The sequence below is a fragment of the Micromys minutus genome (genome assembly GCF_963924665.1).
Source record: "Micromys minutus genome assembly, chromosome: 11".
NCBI lineage: Eukaryota > Metazoa > Chordata > Mammalia > Rodentia > Muridae > Micromys > Micromys minutus.
In genome coordinates, this window is record NC_137980.1 from 24697454 (window position 1) to 24716008 (window position 18555).

Sequence of the window (18555 nt, forward strand, 5' to 3'; positions counted from 1 at the left end):
ACTTAAGGGTTAATTTTACGTGTGTATTTGTGTGTATATATGTCTGTGTGAGTGTACATATATACCTAGGTAGCGGTGAGTGGAGTCGAGAAGAAAGCAACACATGTCCTCCTCTGTCACTTCGTGTACCCCTTTGAAGGAGGGTTTCTAACTGAACTCACGTCTTGAGCTTTCTCACCTAGTTATCCTCCTGTCTCCACCTCCCTCAGAGCTAGAGTGAGTTTCAGGCAGTGTGAACTGCTGACATGGGTGCTGAGAACCAAACTCAGCCCCTCTGCAAGAGATGGTGACCTCTTAACCAGCCCCACCTATCATGGCTAAGCAGTTTCAGTTGATGAGTGTGCTCATTTAAATATCTCCCACTATTATCAACAATATATCTGCACGTATGTAAATTCATCTTCATGCTAAATTGTTAGAAAGAAAGTTTCTAGGGAAGAGGGTACATCATTTTGAAATGTAGTGTTTGTTGCTAAATTATTGTCCTTAGTGGCTAACATGGTTGAGAGTACTGTATTCACATATACCTGTGGGGTATGTATTTGTCTCTTTTTATCAGTGTTGTGAAAATTCATCTGTCTCACTTTGCAATTCTTTCTCCCTCTGAGTAATTATTTTGTAGTGAATTTTTTATATTGTGTCAACACAGTAAATGACAGAAATCTTAGGTATAAAAGTTAAATTAAATATATACACAAAAACACAAATACCCACATACCACAATTCAGTATATAGAAGGTTTTTCACAAGGATGTTCATGTTCTGTTATATTTCTTGAACTAGAGTTCGTGGAATTGCTTCTGATTCCTTTTGTTATTACACTCTAGACCCAGATGTATCAATACGACACATTCCAATCAGTTGTTCTATGGATGGATTTACAGATCACTTCCAAAGTCTGTGTTCACCTGTGTTCAAGTGCACTTACCACACAGACACAGAGACATAAGTAAACATAGTCAAAAAGACCTTTAGTTTGAGTCTATGTGCTTCTTGCTCAACAGTTGCAGATTACTTAATACAGTTTAAGAAAACAAAATATACCCAGTTGATATTGAAAAGATTTCAAAATAGTGGTTATGTTCTATGAATAGTTAAGCCTTTTTGAGCACATTGAACTGATATTAACCTATATGTAATACAGATGCAATTTATGAGAGATTTAAATTGAACCTATAAAGACTAATTAAATACATTATTTTTTTAAAATAAAAGTTTCATCACTTACACAGGTTTTGTATCTGGATTGAACAAAGATGGAATTGAAGCAAAATTACAAGGTTAGATGAATTTCCTTTTAATATATATGTATATATTTTATAAATTGTAATGAAAATATCAGTTACTAAAGAAATAAGAATATGATTTTTTAAATTATTTTTAAAACTAAACTTGTCCAGAAAAATAGTTTTTTTTCATGCACAAAACTAGGCAGGTATAGTCTTTCTATATTTATTGGTTAATTCTGTCAGAATATCTGCTTTTGTGTAAAACGTTAACTTGGCTTATTTTGGTTCTGTTTTTTAAGTGAATTTGATCTCTGAAAATATTTCCAATAAATTAAAAACACTTTATTTTCATTTTTAAGACTAATTTTAATTGAAAATATAGTCCTGGATATATTGTGGGTTCTCATTCAAATCTGTGTAATATTTCCCTTTCAAACTTCAACTTTAATACTTTATTATATATCTTTTAAACTATAAAAATTCAAAAAGCACTTATTAGAATTAAACATTGCTGTGACTTCATTGTGTTGAGACTTTCAGTAAGAAATAAAGAATTTCAGATCCAGTAACTATTAATTTTAGTTAATAGTTATATGTGGCAAATGAAAATACAGAAATGAGCACAAAGTAATGAACGATCTCTGTCTCACCATTCCGACGCTCTCAGCTTCTTCAGGTCCAAGTGTGCTGGGCCCACTGTTTTGTGAGCCGTGATTTTTTTCCTTGGAGGAAGGACAGCAGCACAGAGCGTGCTGTTCCAAACCTGATTGTGCTTCTTGTTTGGTAGCCTCTAAGAGCTGCACAGTAGCACTGAGAATAAAATTCAGAGTCCACAATGCCTACAAGATACCTCATGATAGGTCCTGCCTCTGTCTCTGACTTCATTTCTTATTCCTTTCTCCATTTCATTTTCTTATCTCCAAATTGGCCCTTGTAGGTTATTAACAATGTACCCATTGTCACTGTGATATTTACAGCCTGCCCACTGTAACCGTGTTAGTTACAGCATGCCACTGTCACCGTGTTAGTTACAGTGTGCCATAGTCACTCTGTTAGTTACAGCATGCCACTGTCACCATGTTAGTTACAGCATGCCACTGTCACCGTGTTAGTTACAGCGTGCCATTGTCTTCGTGTTAGTTACAGCGTGCCACTGTCACCATGTTAGTTACAGTGTGCCACTGTCACTCTGTTTGTTACAGCATGCCACTGTCACCGTGTTAGTTACAGTGTGCCATAGTCACTCTGTTAGTTACAGCGTGCCCACTGTCACCGTGTTAGTTACATCCCGCACACTGTCACTCAGGGTCTTGTCATTGTCTGCTCCTTGCTCTTGGAACATTCTCAAGTATTTTACATGGCTTACCCCTTTATTTCATCTAAATCTCTGTTCAAATGCCAACCTTTCAGAGAGCTCTTCCTTGCTGTTTTATTTAAATCTATCTTCACTTACAGATGTATTGATTTTCACGTTGTGGTTACTATTTTTCTTGTTCTTGGAAAAACACCTTTATTGTGAAAATTAGGTATATCCATATTTTATACCGAAGTTATATGACTAAATTAGAAATGCACACAAACCTGAGTTAAATGCTTAAAGACTATTATTTAAAAAAAAAAAAAAAAAAACTTTTAAGGCGTTCTCTAGTTCCTGCCAGCTACTTGCATGAATTAGTATTGCTTCCTGTTCAGCGGTTTCTGAAGGCACACATGGCAGCCTCTCCAGAGAAATAGAAGTAAAAACTAAATTAAGGCGAGTATGAAAAATTAGGGTAGCAAAGAGGAAGCCCTTCTGCTGAGGGCATCTGCGGCCCCTCAAACCACACAGAAGTATAGAGAGCAGCAAATGGCTCAGTATGATGCTGAAGTACACACTGCTGAGTGGAGAGTTAAGATGTTAGTGACACACGTATGTGGAACTACATGCAACAGATAGAGCCTGCCATGGGTTCCCCTATGCACATGAGGGAGAGGCCCTGTCCCCCCTGTAAAGCCAGGCAGTGGAACTGTTAAACTTCCTTCCTTCCCACCCCAGCCTGTTTCCTCCTTGGGAGTGTATCTTTACTGAATACATTCTGTCACTTTTCTGGATCCTATCTACATGTCTGTGCATCTCCTTATCTGGACCCATCTGGAGCTACCCTTTGAATTCTGCTGTCAGCCAGTATCATTTTGTGCTATTATATGTTTGATAAAAGTTTAAAAGAAAAAATGTCACAATGGAGAACAGATAACAAAACAGTTCCTTAGACCTGGAACAATTCAGTCTCAATTTTTTAGTTTCCCAATGTGTGTACATGTAAGTAATATTTTGCATGTTTTATTATTTTTGAGAATTAATTAAAGTAATACATATATATCATTTCAAATGTCCCAAGTGCTGAATGGTATTTAACATATTAACTGGATGTTTTATTTCGAGTTTTTTTTTTGCTTTTTAAAAGACTCCAGTTCTTCCAGAACAATCATGATATAGCAGATATCTTTAATATACTTAATAGTAAATTTTTATTTTCATTGATTTCTTATTTTACTAAACTTAAAAATGTGTCTTCTATAATTGAACAGAATTATGTTTGAAGAATCTGAAAGATTTATCATCACTAGACCTGATAAAGATGGATGAAGACATTAATTTTAAACCAACAGGTATTTTTCCTTATAGTGTCACTGAGTTTAACACTTGCCTAATAAGGCTAAAATTTTGTTTTTCTAAAATTCAAGCAATGGTAAAAGAAAGTTTTGATTTTGTTTTCAATAGAGTATTATCATTTATAGCTATAAGGCATTGGTTCCTTTACTATTAAACACATCTAATAAATGATCAGGTAACATGTTTTCTTTCTCACCATCAGTGGGTGCTGCCTGGCTTTCTCTTCTGATGTGTTAGTTCTGCTGTTAGATGGGAGCCTCCTTGACCTTTCTTCTTAGTGTGGGTTTTAGACTTTGGATCTCTGTTTCCAGTTTTGCTTCTTAGGAAATAGAGTTTAGCTTTACAGACTCAGCTATAAACACGTAAATTCATTAAGGATTACAGTCTTGTGTGTTGGCAGCAGCAAAGCTGAAAAGGAAGCATGGCTTCGTGCTGCCAGATGTAGCAGCTCATGTTCCCTCAGAAGCCTCTGTTCAGGTGAAGCAGTATTGTTGACTTTTACTCTAGAATAGAGTATCAGGATGAGTCAGGATAAAACGAAAGTAATCAAGAAAACAGCCTTTATAGAAGCTTAGGCATGGGCATTAAGGAAAGAAACAGGTACTTAGGAAAGGATAATGTGCATGTGTTGGTGTGTGGTTCTCAAGAGAGGCACACATTAGTGTCTTCTTAGGAGTCACATGTATGATTTTCATGGCTTCTGAAGCTACTTTGTTCAAAATATTTCTAAGGAACGTTTTCTCCCATTTTTCTTTCTTTTGGTAAGCTAGATGATAGGGTTGTTCCATAGGGTCACAAGTGTCAAGAGAATCCTTTGGATTTCAGCTGTGTCCAAGTAAAATATCCTGTTAGTTCTTTGAGGGTCAGTCAGTCTGTCTGTCTGTCTAGTTCTTTCCAAAACAGGATTTCTCTATATAGTGGACTTACTCTATAGACCATTCTGGCCTTGAATGGATGGAGATCTGCTTACTTCTGCCTCCTGGGTGCTGGATCAAAAGCCTGTACCACCACCAGCCAGCTCTTTGAGGATTTATACATGATAGCTGTTAACTATTTTGATTGACTTTAGTAGAATGCTATTTTATAATTATATAGACTGCCATTGATGTAGGTAGCAGTTTCTATGAATCCCATCCAGTGTGTTAGGCACCCAGCCTTTATTTTCATCCCATCAATTATCTCTCTTAATCTTCACAAGTATAAGAGGCAGTCACTTTTTTTTCCTTCCTTTTTTTTTAAAGATTTATTTATTTTATGTAATGTGAGTACACTGTTGCTCTCTTCAGATACCGGAAGAGGTCATCAGATTCCATTACAAATTATGAGCCACCATGTGGGTGTTGGGAATTGAACTCAGGACCTCTGGAAGAGCAGTCAGTGCTCTTAACCACTGAGCCATCTCTCCAGCAGATAGCAATTTCTAAATGATATTTCCAATTCTTTGGGTTTTAAATTTTTTATTTTGTTTTGCTTTGAGACAAGTCTCACTCTGTACCCATTGCTGGTCTCACACTAAAGACGATCCTCCTGCCTTACTCTTCAGGGTGCTGGAGTTACAGGTGTACGCTGTCACACCTCAATTAATTGTTTTTTATGACTTTCTTGTTCTTTCAGGTTACTAATATTTTATCTTCTAGAGTTTATTATTTTGTATATAAATTATACCTATATATACCAATATTTATGCTTCATATCATTTAAAATTTTTAATTTGTTATAACAATACTCAAATATTTGGCTAGTTTTATCTATGAGCTTATCAATATTTTTTCTATTTTAGAAAGGATTAATCATCTAAAAACAGCTGGTTCTGTAAGAAGCTTGGCAGTCATTAAATTAGGATGTAGATCATCAGTGAAGGAAGGAAGAGGGAAGGATGGAGGAGGGCAAATTTGACCATCCACTGTAAGCCTAGGTGCATCTGACAAAAGTAATGGGGAGTAAGTCGGAGATAAAGTTATCTGTTGGGCAGGCTTTTTACCTGGCGTGCCTACACTAGCTTACTGCCATTTTACTGGTTGGGAGAGGCTTATGAAAGTGTGGTTTTGTGTTGATTTCATGGTGATGGATTGATTTGGAGTAAGTCAAATGGAGCCATGGCTGTGATGTGTCTTACAGTAGAAGTCTGAGAGGTGCCTTCTCACAGCTTCCATGTCTTTGCCCTGCAAACTGCTTTAATGGCCTTCCAGTTGAAATACTCTGGATTTGTCAGTTGATAACTCTATTGGCAGCACGTTGCTTTGCATTCCTGTTTACTTGTAAGTCCCCCCACCCCCCCACCTGCTTTTGGTTCCAAACTTTGGATCATTTTCTTTATGGTTTTGTTGACTAGAATATTTTTCTTTCCTAAGAAATTTTATTCCCATTAATAAATCAACAAATACTAAGTGTTTTCTTAAATTTTTAAATATTTTGTGGAGTATTGAAATACTCTATATTAATTTTTAAACAGATGGTGAAAGGACCATTTTTAAATATATTCCCCAAGTAACAATATTCTTGTGGTTTTACATTGCACATTGTTCTTTCAGAAGCTGACACTCTGCATTACTGCATTCTCATTGGACACACTCAGCAGGCTCCTGCTTAGGCAGTGACTTGAGCTGACCTTGCTCCCTTCCAGGCTCTTCTAGTTAAATCTGTCCATTCTAGACCATCCTTATTGCTGTTCACTCTGTTGCATGCCAGACATAGTTTCTTCTTCAAGAAAACCATGGTTCATGCATAAATCCCAACTTCTTTCTTGAGACCCAGTATGCCACTTCACTTTTCCTGGTTGTTTTCTGTGATTTTTGTTAGGACTGGAATATTTTGGAGCTTTTGGATAAGTACTACTTAGACCCAGCAGCCTCTGAAGTGAACTCATTCCATCTGTTCCTCACCCATCTTCACCCATCTCCTCTTCCAGCCACCCTGCTATGCTCAAGAGTTATGTGATCCTATAAACCTTACAAATCAGATCCAAGTTCTGAGCTCCTTTTCATAAAAGCTTCTTGAGGCTGCTGTAGCTTATCACTCACCATTTCTTAATTTTAAAAATTAAGCAACATTTACTAAGTATTGGGCACCACAGACAAGTTTTGGGTATGTACTTTTAATTCCCAGTACATTGAGAAATATACACATGATCATGTAAGTAGTAAGTGGGGTTCATAGCATATAGGCAGAGGAGAGCTCATGATCATCAAGCTACATCCCTTTCTAAACTGTTCTAAAAGCAGTCTGTTGTCTTTATTTTCCCGTTTTCATAAATAAATCTTGATTCTCTCCAAAGTCATTATAATTTTGTTTCCTGTCTACCAAGTCATATTAGCCACATTTAAAATCTTACTTAAAACTCATTTTTTTCTATTAGGTCATCCCATACTGACCACTCTCTTAGGTGAATTTCTTCTCAACTTCAGCTTGTATGTAAATATTGTCATTCAGTAGATTCTGTTTTCTATCTTCCTGTGGTTATCTTCAGCCAACTGTAAATTCCATACATTGTGCTTTCTACATTCTGGGGGATGTTCTGTGGGGGTCATTACAAGTACACACTGCACATTAAGTTGGTGTTAAGAAAATGCTTGTTAAACTTATTTTTAAAAACCAAGTTGTATCAGCTAATGTGGACAATGTTTCTTTTTCCATCTTTTCTAACAGAGGCAGGAAAACTAATGGCATGGTATTATATAACATTTGAGACAGTGAAGAAATTTTGTGGAATCAGTGGAGAAGAAACTTTATCAAATTTGGTAAGTTTCATTGAAAATTAATAATTATAGAATAAAATAATATTGGAGAGACAACTCATTTATCTATCTCCTATAACTTAAAATTGAATGAGCAGAAAGGAAAAATCATTTGAATGCTTATGTCTCCTTCGGATCATGAGGCAGAGAATTTAACTTCTAAGAATATAATATATTTTCATTGTGTTTCTCACCAAAGCTAAGAAAATGTATATACAAATAGGTGTGATTACGATCTTACAATTTATTTGGTAATGACAACTACTTGAGTATAGCATAATATATTAGCAGAGTCTGCCCTGAATGAATGACAGGACATTCATTCACATACATGTACAACATGACAGCATGTTGCTGTGGTTCCCTGCGCCTACATCCCTTCCTAAGTTATTTGCCTAAGCATAGCAGTAACCGTGGAAATAGTGTTGTGATAGCCCAGGTTGGGGAAAGCTGATTCTGGAGAAAATAGAACCAATAAATAGGTTGTACTTATGGATCAAGATTGGGGACAGATCTGCAACTGCTGTGATGAACAGACCACAGGCTAATGCTGGAAATATGAGTATAAAGAAGAGACTGGGAGAAAGTATTTATTCTCAATTTTGAGCCATACCCTTTAACTTTAAATATCAGTTACCAGAGTTGTAGAATGATGTCATTACACAACAAGGGAGGCCAAGCCTATCATTGGATGAAAAGGAAAGGTAGGCAGGGAAAAGTCTGGGAAGGGAGAGCAAGGAGAAAGGGGAGATTCAAGAGGAGGCAACATGGAAGCAGACGTGGATGTTTCTCTCAGCGCATCTCTATATAGAAAAGGTTGTTATGAATATTTTATAAGGGATGGAATTGTACATAATCATTTGGCTTATCTAGGCAAATTGGATCAGAGTATTTTGGTGTATTTTTTGATGAGGTGACTTAGTTGAGTTCGAAGTAGTGGGATGCACAAAGCTCGCCATGGAGTTGAGATGTGTGTGTAAGGCTTGGCAACAACACGACAAGGGAAAGTGAGTGAAAACAATCCCTATGGCGGTCATGGAACATCTGGGACAGAAGCAGCCGGGGCGGGCGGAGTGGGTCACGCCTGGGTCAAAGGAAGCTGGGGTCTGTGAGTACTTAGAGGCAGCATAGAGCCACTAAGATAAAGATACCCCGTAGTGCCACGTGGCCCTGCAGTTGCTGGCATTAGTGCGGGATAAAAGGTTATCACTTTTTAATATTTACCGCAACACAGAGTATTTATTTTATTAAAGACTACACAGTAAAATTCTGGTTATTGTTAAGGAGTCATGTGAGCAAACTTTGATAAAGTAAAAGATTTGTATTTCCATGTAAATATTGTTCTTTTCTGAGAAATGAATTAACACATTCAATGTCAGTACTATCTCAGTGAGTTCATCATGTGAGAGATGTACTACACCTAGTTCCATCTCCCAGAGTTACCACAAATCAATTTTCTTAGTTTTTAAAGCATTTTTCCATTGCTGAATCATTGGGATGGTGATTTGCACACTACAGAAGAATAAACAGCAGCAACCGTGACAGGCAGGAAGAAGAGCAGCGTGCACTGTGCCTCTCGCTGCACTGACAGAAACATTTGATTTTGGCCATTGTTGCAATCTGAGTGATAGCATTCTGATAGCTGATCACATTATTCATCACAATGTCCATATAGAAGCTGTTTCTAAGTATTTATTAGTGAATGAATCTTAAAAGAAGTAAAATGTATAAAGCCAGCTTCAAATTCTGCATTGCTAACAAAGCAAGCCAGGGTGTCCCTAGTCAGCATGAAAAATAAGTACATTCAGAGAAAGAAAGTAAGAAAAAAGTTTAAATGATTTGTTAAATGACAAATGTTTAAATTTTATAGATTTCAATGATATCCAGCTGCAATGAGTTTCTAGATGTGCAGCTGAGGATAAATGAAAAGAGAACACTGAATACCTTAAATAAAGACCCAAACCGGATAACAATCAGGTACAGAAATTACAAATACTTTATAGAACTTGACAGGTTTTATTAGTTAAATAATAAAAAGCTTTTTGTGTGGTTTATTTACAGATTTCCAATGGAAGGGAAAATTAAAACAAGAGATATGAAAGTAAACTGGTAATGAAAATTTATTTTCTGATGAACTACTGCATACTGGTTTGTGGTTTGTATGTATAAGGGTTCCAGCTAGTCTCAAAATTCATACTTTCTCTGCTCCTGCTGACATTGCTGGGCTACCATGCCCAGCTTCCACTTCAGTTTTAAAATATATTTTCTTTACTTTAATTTTAAAAAGTAATATGTTTACAGAAAAATAAGGAATCTGAATTATATGTTAAATCAATTTCTGAGAACTTTCAGACTTTAATAAAGTGTGAGTCTGGTAGTTTGCTTACTTGGTGTATGCCAGGCCCCACCTTCAGCCCCGCTACTATTAAAGGGAAGGAAAGGGGAAGGAAGAGTTGGAGGAGGAAGATCAGACAAGCAAAGACAGAAACAAAACAAAAAAATTAACTAAAAAGTCACTTGTCGACAGTATATTCTGTTGAGGCAAAGTAGATGATTAGAAGAAAATGTTTATGCTAATTGGGATCTGGAGTTAGCGTAGATGGCAGCGTGCACATGAAAATAACAGGTGAATTCAACAGTAATGGATCTAGAAGACAAACAGCAAGAGAACCCCCAAGAGCATGTATATTTGAGTGGATAGTGTGTCAAGAGTCAGGAGTTCACAGGGAACAACTGGACTTACAACCTAAGGCACATAGTTGCCTGTGACTTTTGCCCAGTTCGTAATTAAAAATGCAACAGTATGCTTTTCTGCTATGAGGTGTTGATTTTCTGGGTATTTAGGTCTTTTGATCTAAGTGATGTGATTCAAAGTAAAAGGGAGTTTTGTTTGTTTGTTTTGTTTCAAGAATAGGTCTCTTTGTGTAGACTTGACTGTCCTGTAACATGCTCTGTAGACATCTGCCTGCCTCAGCACCCCAAGTTCTAGAACTATAGGGGTGGGCTACCATGCCTGACCAGTAAATTGATTTCTTAATGTAGCCAAGTAAAGCCAGTTAACTCAGGAACTTTTTCCTTTTTAGCTAGGGAAGTTCATTTTTTCTTTAAGATATTTTCAACCTCTTAGTCAATTTTATGCTCCAGATAATAATAAAAGTCTTCTCTTGAGCTGGAGAGATGGCTCAGAGGTTAAGAGAGCTGTCTGCTCTTCCAGAGGTCCCGAGTTTGATTCCCAGCAACCACATGGTAGCTCTTAACCATCTATAATGAGATCTGATGCCCTCTTCTGGTCTGCAGAGATGCATGCAGGCAGAAAGCTGTATACATGACAAATAAATATATCTTAACAAAAAAGTCTTCTCACTGCAATTCTTCATGCAAATCTGTAGTGTGGAACAGAACTTAATGATCTTTCTTAGTTATATTTCTGAAGTGATTTAAACAACTTCAGAAACTGTTCTTGAACTAAATGTTAAGAGAATGGCTCAACCATTTTACCGGCCCCTATGGTCTCACTCCCCAGTGCCACTCTAGTGCAGAGCAGAGCACACACTTTCAGTCCCCATACTACCCTCTCTCAGCTGTCTCTCTTTTAGTCTGGAACTCTGGCTACCGGTTCCTGCTCGGCCATCTGTCACTGCTGGGATCTCTAACTTAGAACTCTGACACGGTTCACTCTACTGCCCCTTTGCTGATTCTGTCCCGGGTGGATATGACGGCCCTGCCATGTTCCTTTTCTCCACCGCCCGGTACAAACATGACTCCACAGCCTGCTAACTTATAAAGCAGGTTTATATATTAAATTCTCCATCCACAAACTCTACACAATCAGCTTAAAACCAATAGACAAACATATAAACTGCCCTTCTATATGAGATAAGAAAGGCCCATAGAAACCCTTAGAAATAATAATAACCTCATCGAGCTAGAGATGTGTCGAGAGAAACATACACATCTGCCTCCATCTCCGTTCCTCCCAGAATTCCTCTCTTCTCTCTCCTCCTCTTCTGTTTTCCTAGACTATTCCCTGCCTACCTCTCCACTGTCCAATCATGTATTAACATCAACCCACAAACTGTAGATCACATAGCCCAATCTTGTTACTGCACAGATGAAGTAGCATTCAGATGTGCAATGGCTTGGCCAAGGGTGTTCTATGTGAGAAATAAGCTAGAGTTAGAGCTCTTGACTTGGTGTTTTTCCTGTATACACCATTGCATCAATTTCTATGTCAAATCAGGTCAAGATTTTTTTTTCACAGACATCTTAATACTTTATTGTATCTGAGGCATTTTCACCAAGCCTACCTTAAATTAGGTAATATAATCTTTTGCTTAAGGCAATGCATTTAAAAGTTGGTGACTTTACAGTTAGTTTCACACATTTTATATTTGTGTGTGTGTGTGTGTGTGTATACATGCATATGTGCATCTTACTTGAGTGTAGCCAAGAAAAGATGGTGTGCATGTGTGTATATGTCCTGTCCTAATTCAAAGGTTATACACAGGTGATAAGTACGTGCTGGTATCTAACTGTTCAACTTTCACATCTCTCTTAAATCCCTTGCTTTGCTGAACTTCACATCTAATCACTAAGTAGATGTTAATCCTGTTATCTTTGAAATGTACTATAAATTGTAAGCTTTTAATCCCACTGTGTGTCACAGCTTTAGTTACTAAGTCTTCCTTCTTCAACACTCACCACTGTCTGTAACAGGTGTTTGTTCAGTGGACTGCTAGGATATGGTGGGGAGCCATATGTGGACTAATTCTATAACCATTTGTATTGACTCCAGTGTGGTTTGGCAGGTTAAAACCAGTCCTCTCTGAATCAGTACTTTATCCCAATCATTGCAAACACTCACCCCAGCCAGTCCTTACTCACCTGTCATGCACTTCTCCTGAGAGTATGACATTTCTTTTTCTACTGAAGACAAAACCATAAAGTAAACTCACAGTGCATTACAGTTTATTTATTTATTTATTTATTTTGAGTTAAGGTCTCTTTGTGTAGCTCTGGATATCTTTTGAACTCACTGCATAGACCAGGCTGGCCTCAAACTCATTGAGATCCACCTTTCTCTGCCTCTCTCCCACCCTGCTTTATTGCTACTGGTTAAGATATAGTTTCCAACAGGAAAACATGATTTTGAAAAGTGTTCTACTTACTAATAAAGCATTATTATTAAGTGTAAATGTTATTCTAAAATGCTCCAGTAATTTAACAGATATCCCAACTACCTTCATACAGCATTCAAAAGCACCCCACCCAGTACTTCAGTTCTTTGCTAAAGATTTTGAGATTTCTGAGACAGAGAGAAACTGACTTAATAAAAAAGTATAAGAAGATAATGAGAACTTATTTTTTGTGATTGGGGAAGGGAAGTCAAAAGTGACCTGCAACAGTAGTGAAACCAACAGACTCTCATAGCTCTGTACAAAGCAAGATGAGAAATCCTAAGGAATACTTAGTCAGTCCATGTCAAGTCCTGTGTGACTGTAATCCTTAAAAGGAAATAATGAACCGTGTTTTTCCAGTCTTATTCAGGCTCAGCTAGGATGCATTCCCATACAAGATTTTGCTTTGACACAAGATACCGCGAAGATTTTCAGAAATGGCTCACGAATTGCAAGATGTATGTTAAATCACTAATGGACTTTCAATATTTTCCAGTAAATTAATATACTATATTTAATATTGAAAACTTTTTTTTAGGGTTGTCAGATTTTGTGGCTGCTCAGGAAAAGAAGTTTGCTGTGCTTTTAAACAGTGTGATTTTAGCTAAATGTTTTAAGTGTAAACTCTGGGAAAACTCTAAACATGTATCTAAACAGCTGGATAAAATTGGTAGGTATCAAGATAGACAGGCTGTTTGTCATTGCCTGCAGTTTCTTTTATATTTCACTAGTAATATTTTATGATGATTGTATATTTTTAAGGAAAATGAGCCTTTTTAAAGTACGGTGCTTATATTTGAGAACTGGGAATTTATTTGCTCTTATTTGCATGATTACCAGTGAGAGAGAGCTGGCGAGGTGGCTGTGTTGGTAAAGGTAGTTGCTGCCATGCCTTATGACCTGAGTTTAGTTCTTCAGAGCCACATGCTACAAAGAGAACCTGCTCCTCTGACCTCCACATGTGTGTTCCACACACATGCACACACAAATATATAAGCGAATGCAAAACAATCATGTATTATGTATGCATCAACTGAATGATTAAACTAAATACAAAAATACATGAGAAATCTAATTTTAAAATTTGTGTTTTGAAACATTTTTACATTGACAATGAATTTTGTTTTAGTAATTAGATGACTGCGGATTATCATCTTGTACTTCTGTAACTAATAATTTACTGCATCCTTAATGACTAGATATAAAACTATTAAGAACATTAATGTTGTCTTGTGTACATTGGAAAATTAATTCGTTTATTTATATCTTAATGATTTCTGTTTTCAGAAATAGCAGGATGTTAGTGTCCGTGAAAGGACTTCTGCGGGCAGAAGGCTGCTCCTGACTACTGTTTGTTAGGACACAGTGCAGGGTATGCCCTAAAGTACTGCAACATGCCATAGAAGCTGGACCCAGACTGAATACTCCCAGTTCCTTATCTTGACTCTGTGACCTTACTTCCTAAATAATGCTAAGATCGATAGCCTTGTTGGTTCTGTTTTATATGTGTCTTGGGAACATTAGAAAGTATCTGTAATGGAAGCTGGTTATAATGATGCACTCCTATAATCCCAGCACTAAGGATACCTAAGGACCAGAGTTCAAGGCCAATATTTATTATGGCAGTAAGTTTAAGGACAACATAAACTATTAATACATGAAATTCTGTCTCAAAATTAGTCAAACAGCTGTGTATTGTGGCACATGCCTTTAATCCTAGCACTTAGAGGCACATATAGGCAGATCTCTGAGTTTGAGGCTATCTTGATGTACAAAGTGAGTTCCAGGACAGCCAGGGCTACACAGAGTTGCCTTGTCTCAAAAGATCTCAAAAAACAAAACCAGAAAAACAAAAAAAACAAAACAACAAAAAAAAAAAACACCTAAGCAAGCAAAAAAATTATGCTATGGTAATTTAGGGATTACCATTTGGTTGCTTTGGGTTTGTTTGTTTTTAAGTGCTAAAGATAAGACTCGGGTGGAGACAAGCTGTACTGAGTATTCTGTAACCCTTTTGTCTCTTCTGTTTTTATCATAGGATCTAGCTATGTAGCTAAGTCTGCTTTTTGGAATTGTGTTCCTCCTGCCTCAGTCTCCTGGGGGGTTGAAATCACAAGCATTCGCTATCACAGGCTTTTAAAAACTAATATTTTTAATATATGCATGCCAGGTATGTGCAGGTGCCCATGGATTACAGAAGAGTTAGGTGCCCTAGAACTGGAGTTAGAGGAAACTATGAGCTACCCAGCATGGGTTCTGGGAAACTCAGATCCTTTGAAGAGCAGTACTTGCTCTTAGCCACTGAGCCATCCCTTTAACCATAGCTTTCTTATTTTTGAACAAAGATCTCAAGCAGATTTTTAAAGTCTTTGTGTCTCTCTCTGTCCTTTTGTCTGGCTGGCTTATTCCTCACTCTATAGACCAGGCTGGCCTCAAACTCACATAGATCCTCCTGCCTCATCAGTACTGGGATTAAACCTCTGACCTGCCATGCTCCAGAAGTCCTACTTTTTAATTTCTGTGAAATTCAAAGTCAGTAGGAGAAACAGAGCTTGCCAAAAGTTCTGGGAGCTGGGATGATGGTGGGATTAGCTAGTAAGATGAAAATCAAGTAAAATTCTTTTCGGAAAGGTTCACTATGGCAGCTACTGTAGGTTTTGTTATGGCGATGTATGACTGGACAGTGGAGAGGTAGGTGGGGAAAGAGGCTGGGGGAGCAGAAGAGGAGGCAGTAGATGGAGACTGACAGAGGAGGAGATGGAGGCAGATGTGCATGTTCCGCTCAGCACATCTCTAGCTTGATGAGGTTGTTAGGATTATTTCTAAGGGTTTCTGTAGGCCTACTTTATCTTTACTTGATGGGCAGTTTGTATCTTTGTCCACTGGTTGTAAGCTTATTGTGTAGAGGGTTTGTGGATTGAGAATTTAACCTATAAACCTGGTTGATAAGTTAATGGTTGTAAGTCATGTTTGTACCAGGCGGTGGAGGAAAGGAAAAAAAGGAGACTTTACTGTGGCTCATAATTTGATGGATAAACCTTTGTAGTAGGCAAGGTATGGCAGCAGAGTGCGGTGTGGCTGCCCACATGGCATCTGCAATCAGGAAACGAGAAAGATGAATGCTGATGCCTAGCTTGCTTGCTTCCTTGCTTCTTTCCTTCTTTCCTTCCTTCCTTCCTTCCTTCCTTCCTTCCTTCCTTCCTTCCTTCCTTCCTTCTTTCCTTCCTTTCTCATTTCTATTCGGTGTAGGAGGACCCTGGCCTGTATGACAGTACTACCTGCATTCAAAGTGGGTCTTCCTTCTTTAGTTAAGCCTCTCTGGAATTACGGTCAAGGACATACTCATAAATGTGTTTCCTAGGTGTTTTGTTTTGGTTTTGGTTTTTATATTATTTTGTGTGCTTGGAGTGTTTTGTCTGTCTGTGTCTGTGTACCACATGCATGTAGTGCCCCCTGGAGGTAGAGAGAGTGTTGGCTACCCTGGGCCTGGAGTAAGAGATGGTTGTGAGCAGCCAAGTGGGTGCTGGGGTTTGAACCAACCCAGTCCTCTGGAAGAGCAGGCAGTGCTCTGTTCTCACCCAACAGGGTGTTTGTTGCTCAGCTCCTCCTAGGTGATTCTTAATCTAGTCAAATTAACAGTGAAGATTAGCCATCACACTGAAGGCCTAGCAAACTAAATGCCCTATCATCTATAATGGCAAGGACTCTAGATTTGAAAAGGAAGTTCCATATCATTTAGAAAACAGCATCTTGCATAAAGATGTGAAGTTAGTTAAAAGGCATGATAAGTTTTCTTCTGCTCAGGTTGCTTTTTGGCTTTCTAGAGTAGTTTTAGCTTTGGTATCTGTTGTATTCTTTCTTTCCTAGATTTATGAAACACCAATCAGCTTTCACACAGTACTCAGAATCACTGAACATAAAAGAAGTAGGTCTAAAACACAAACTTGAGAGAGTCTAAGCAGAAGATAAAATTCTAAGTTCATACCAAGAACTACAAAAACCATAAGATAATAAAACTTGACTTCTATTGTGATTTAAACAAAATAAAATAAAAATTGGAAATAGGTTTGAAGGAAACAAAGGAATATTAAGCAATTATTTATACTAGAAGGTATGATTCAAGAGTGAATAAAAGAGAATCCCCAAGAGGTAAAGAACCAGATGTCTGTCACACCTTCATCAGTAATGCATATCTTAGAAAAGTAGGTCATGTTTTGGAATCACATAATTCTTAAAATATTCTTTAAGCAAGATTTGCATAAATTTATCATAAGAGGGAATGAATTTTAAATTATAGTTTCTGAAAGCATAAACAAAAAACTAATACAAAGGGAAAATGAACAAAATAAAATAAAAGAAACAAAAGAATAGCAAACGTGACTAAGGAACACTCAATAAGAGGCCAGGGGCAGGTCACTAAGTAGAAGCAGTTATGTGGGTCAATTCATACAGTTAAGAGAATTCAGCTACTGAAACAAAGTTGCCACTTCTTTGTAAATGCATGGGAAGTACTAGGCAGAAACATAAACCATGGATGTCTAGGCTAGGTACAGAAATAGCCAGCTTTATTTCAGACAAAGTCTCAGAAAGCCATAGCTTCATGAATAGACCTATCTTGAGTTGTGAATTTCACCTTTGTTTAAAATTCAGGTATAAATATACTTGTCTATTTATGCTTACAGTGTATAGAAATGAATGTTATGGTGTTATAAATACTAGGGGCAGCATTTTTTAAAATTATTACATTTTTTATTTAAGTGTGTATGTGAGTGTGTTTACTTGTCACACTGAGTATTTTGAGGCCAGAGGGCACCTTGATGTAGTTGGTTCTCTCCTTCTACCACGTGAGACCTGGGGATCAAACTTTGGTTATCAAGCTTGGTGGTACCTTTCGCTACTGATATGACTGTGTCTTAAGAATGAGTATGAGAATTTTCCAAGAGTAGTTGGAAATTTGAGTAAAGAAATAGGAGTGTCATACTTTACATGTAGTAAAACTAAGGGTTGAATCATTATGTAGATGCAGGAGATTTTTGTTTCTTTTATAAAACACATAGATTCTATTAAAAGTCTGAATTCTAAATTAATTTGTTAGTTTTATGTCACTATAACAAGACATTGGACGCTGAAAACTTTTAAAGGAATGACATAATTTATTTTGCTTTTTACACTTTCAAGGGCATAGTACTGCCATCGGGTTTTCACTAGCGAAGGTCTTCTTGGAGATGGCATGGAGAGACAGAAGCAAAGGTCTGGGGAGATGCCTGGATTGCTCTCTATGCAATAGCCTGCTTACTTTGGGCAGCCCCAGGCAATTCCAGTACAGTAGCATTAATCCACTTAGGAAAGCAAAACCCAAGAGTCCTAGTCATTTCCCACAGAACCTACTCTCCAAGTCCTCTACCTGCTCAGCACTGCACAGAGAGGGGCAGTGACTTCAGACACAGTCTTTGGAGGACATTTCCACAATGTACAAACCACAGCTGTTAGATGTCTGATTGAATCTTTCTAAATGGGTTGATTTACAACTAATATTTACAACCCTGGAGGTTGACACTAGGCTCTTATATGTGCTATGTGGCCTGGTTTGAATATGCTTGGCCAAGGGAGTGTCACTATTTAGAGGTGTGGCATTGTTAGAATAGGTGTGTCACTGTGAGAATGTGTTTAAGACCCTAGCTGCTTGGAAGTCAGCATTCTGCTAGCAGCCTTCAGATAGGGATGTAGAGTTCTCAGCTCCTCCTGCACCATGCCTGCCTCGT

At 37.6% G+C, this 18555-nt stretch overlaps 1 protein-coding gene across 3 annotated transcripts in view; it reads left to right on the top strand.

Annotated features, from left to right (window-relative positions):
- HFM1 (helicase for meiosis 1) overlaps positions 1-18555 on the top strand; it is a gene marked incomplete at both ends in the record, with an annotated part of 80778 nt that overhangs the window by 33210 nt on the left and 29013 nt on the right. For all 3 annotated transcript variants that reach the window (XM_080925597.1, XM_080925599.1, XM_080925598.1), the window contains 7 exons: positions 1233-1280; positions 3798-3878; positions 7528-7619; positions 9487-9593; positions 9678-9725; positions 13154-13251; positions 13332-13463. In XM_080925597.1, the coding sequence (XP_080781723.1) occupies positions 1233-1280; positions 3798-3878; positions 7528-7619; positions 9487-9593; positions 9678-9725; positions 13154-13251; positions 13332-13463 (606 nt within the window). The remainder of the gene's footprint in view (positions 1-1232; positions 1281-3797; positions 3879-7527; positions 7620-9486; positions 9594-9677; positions 9726-13153; positions 13252-13331; positions 13464-18555) is intronic.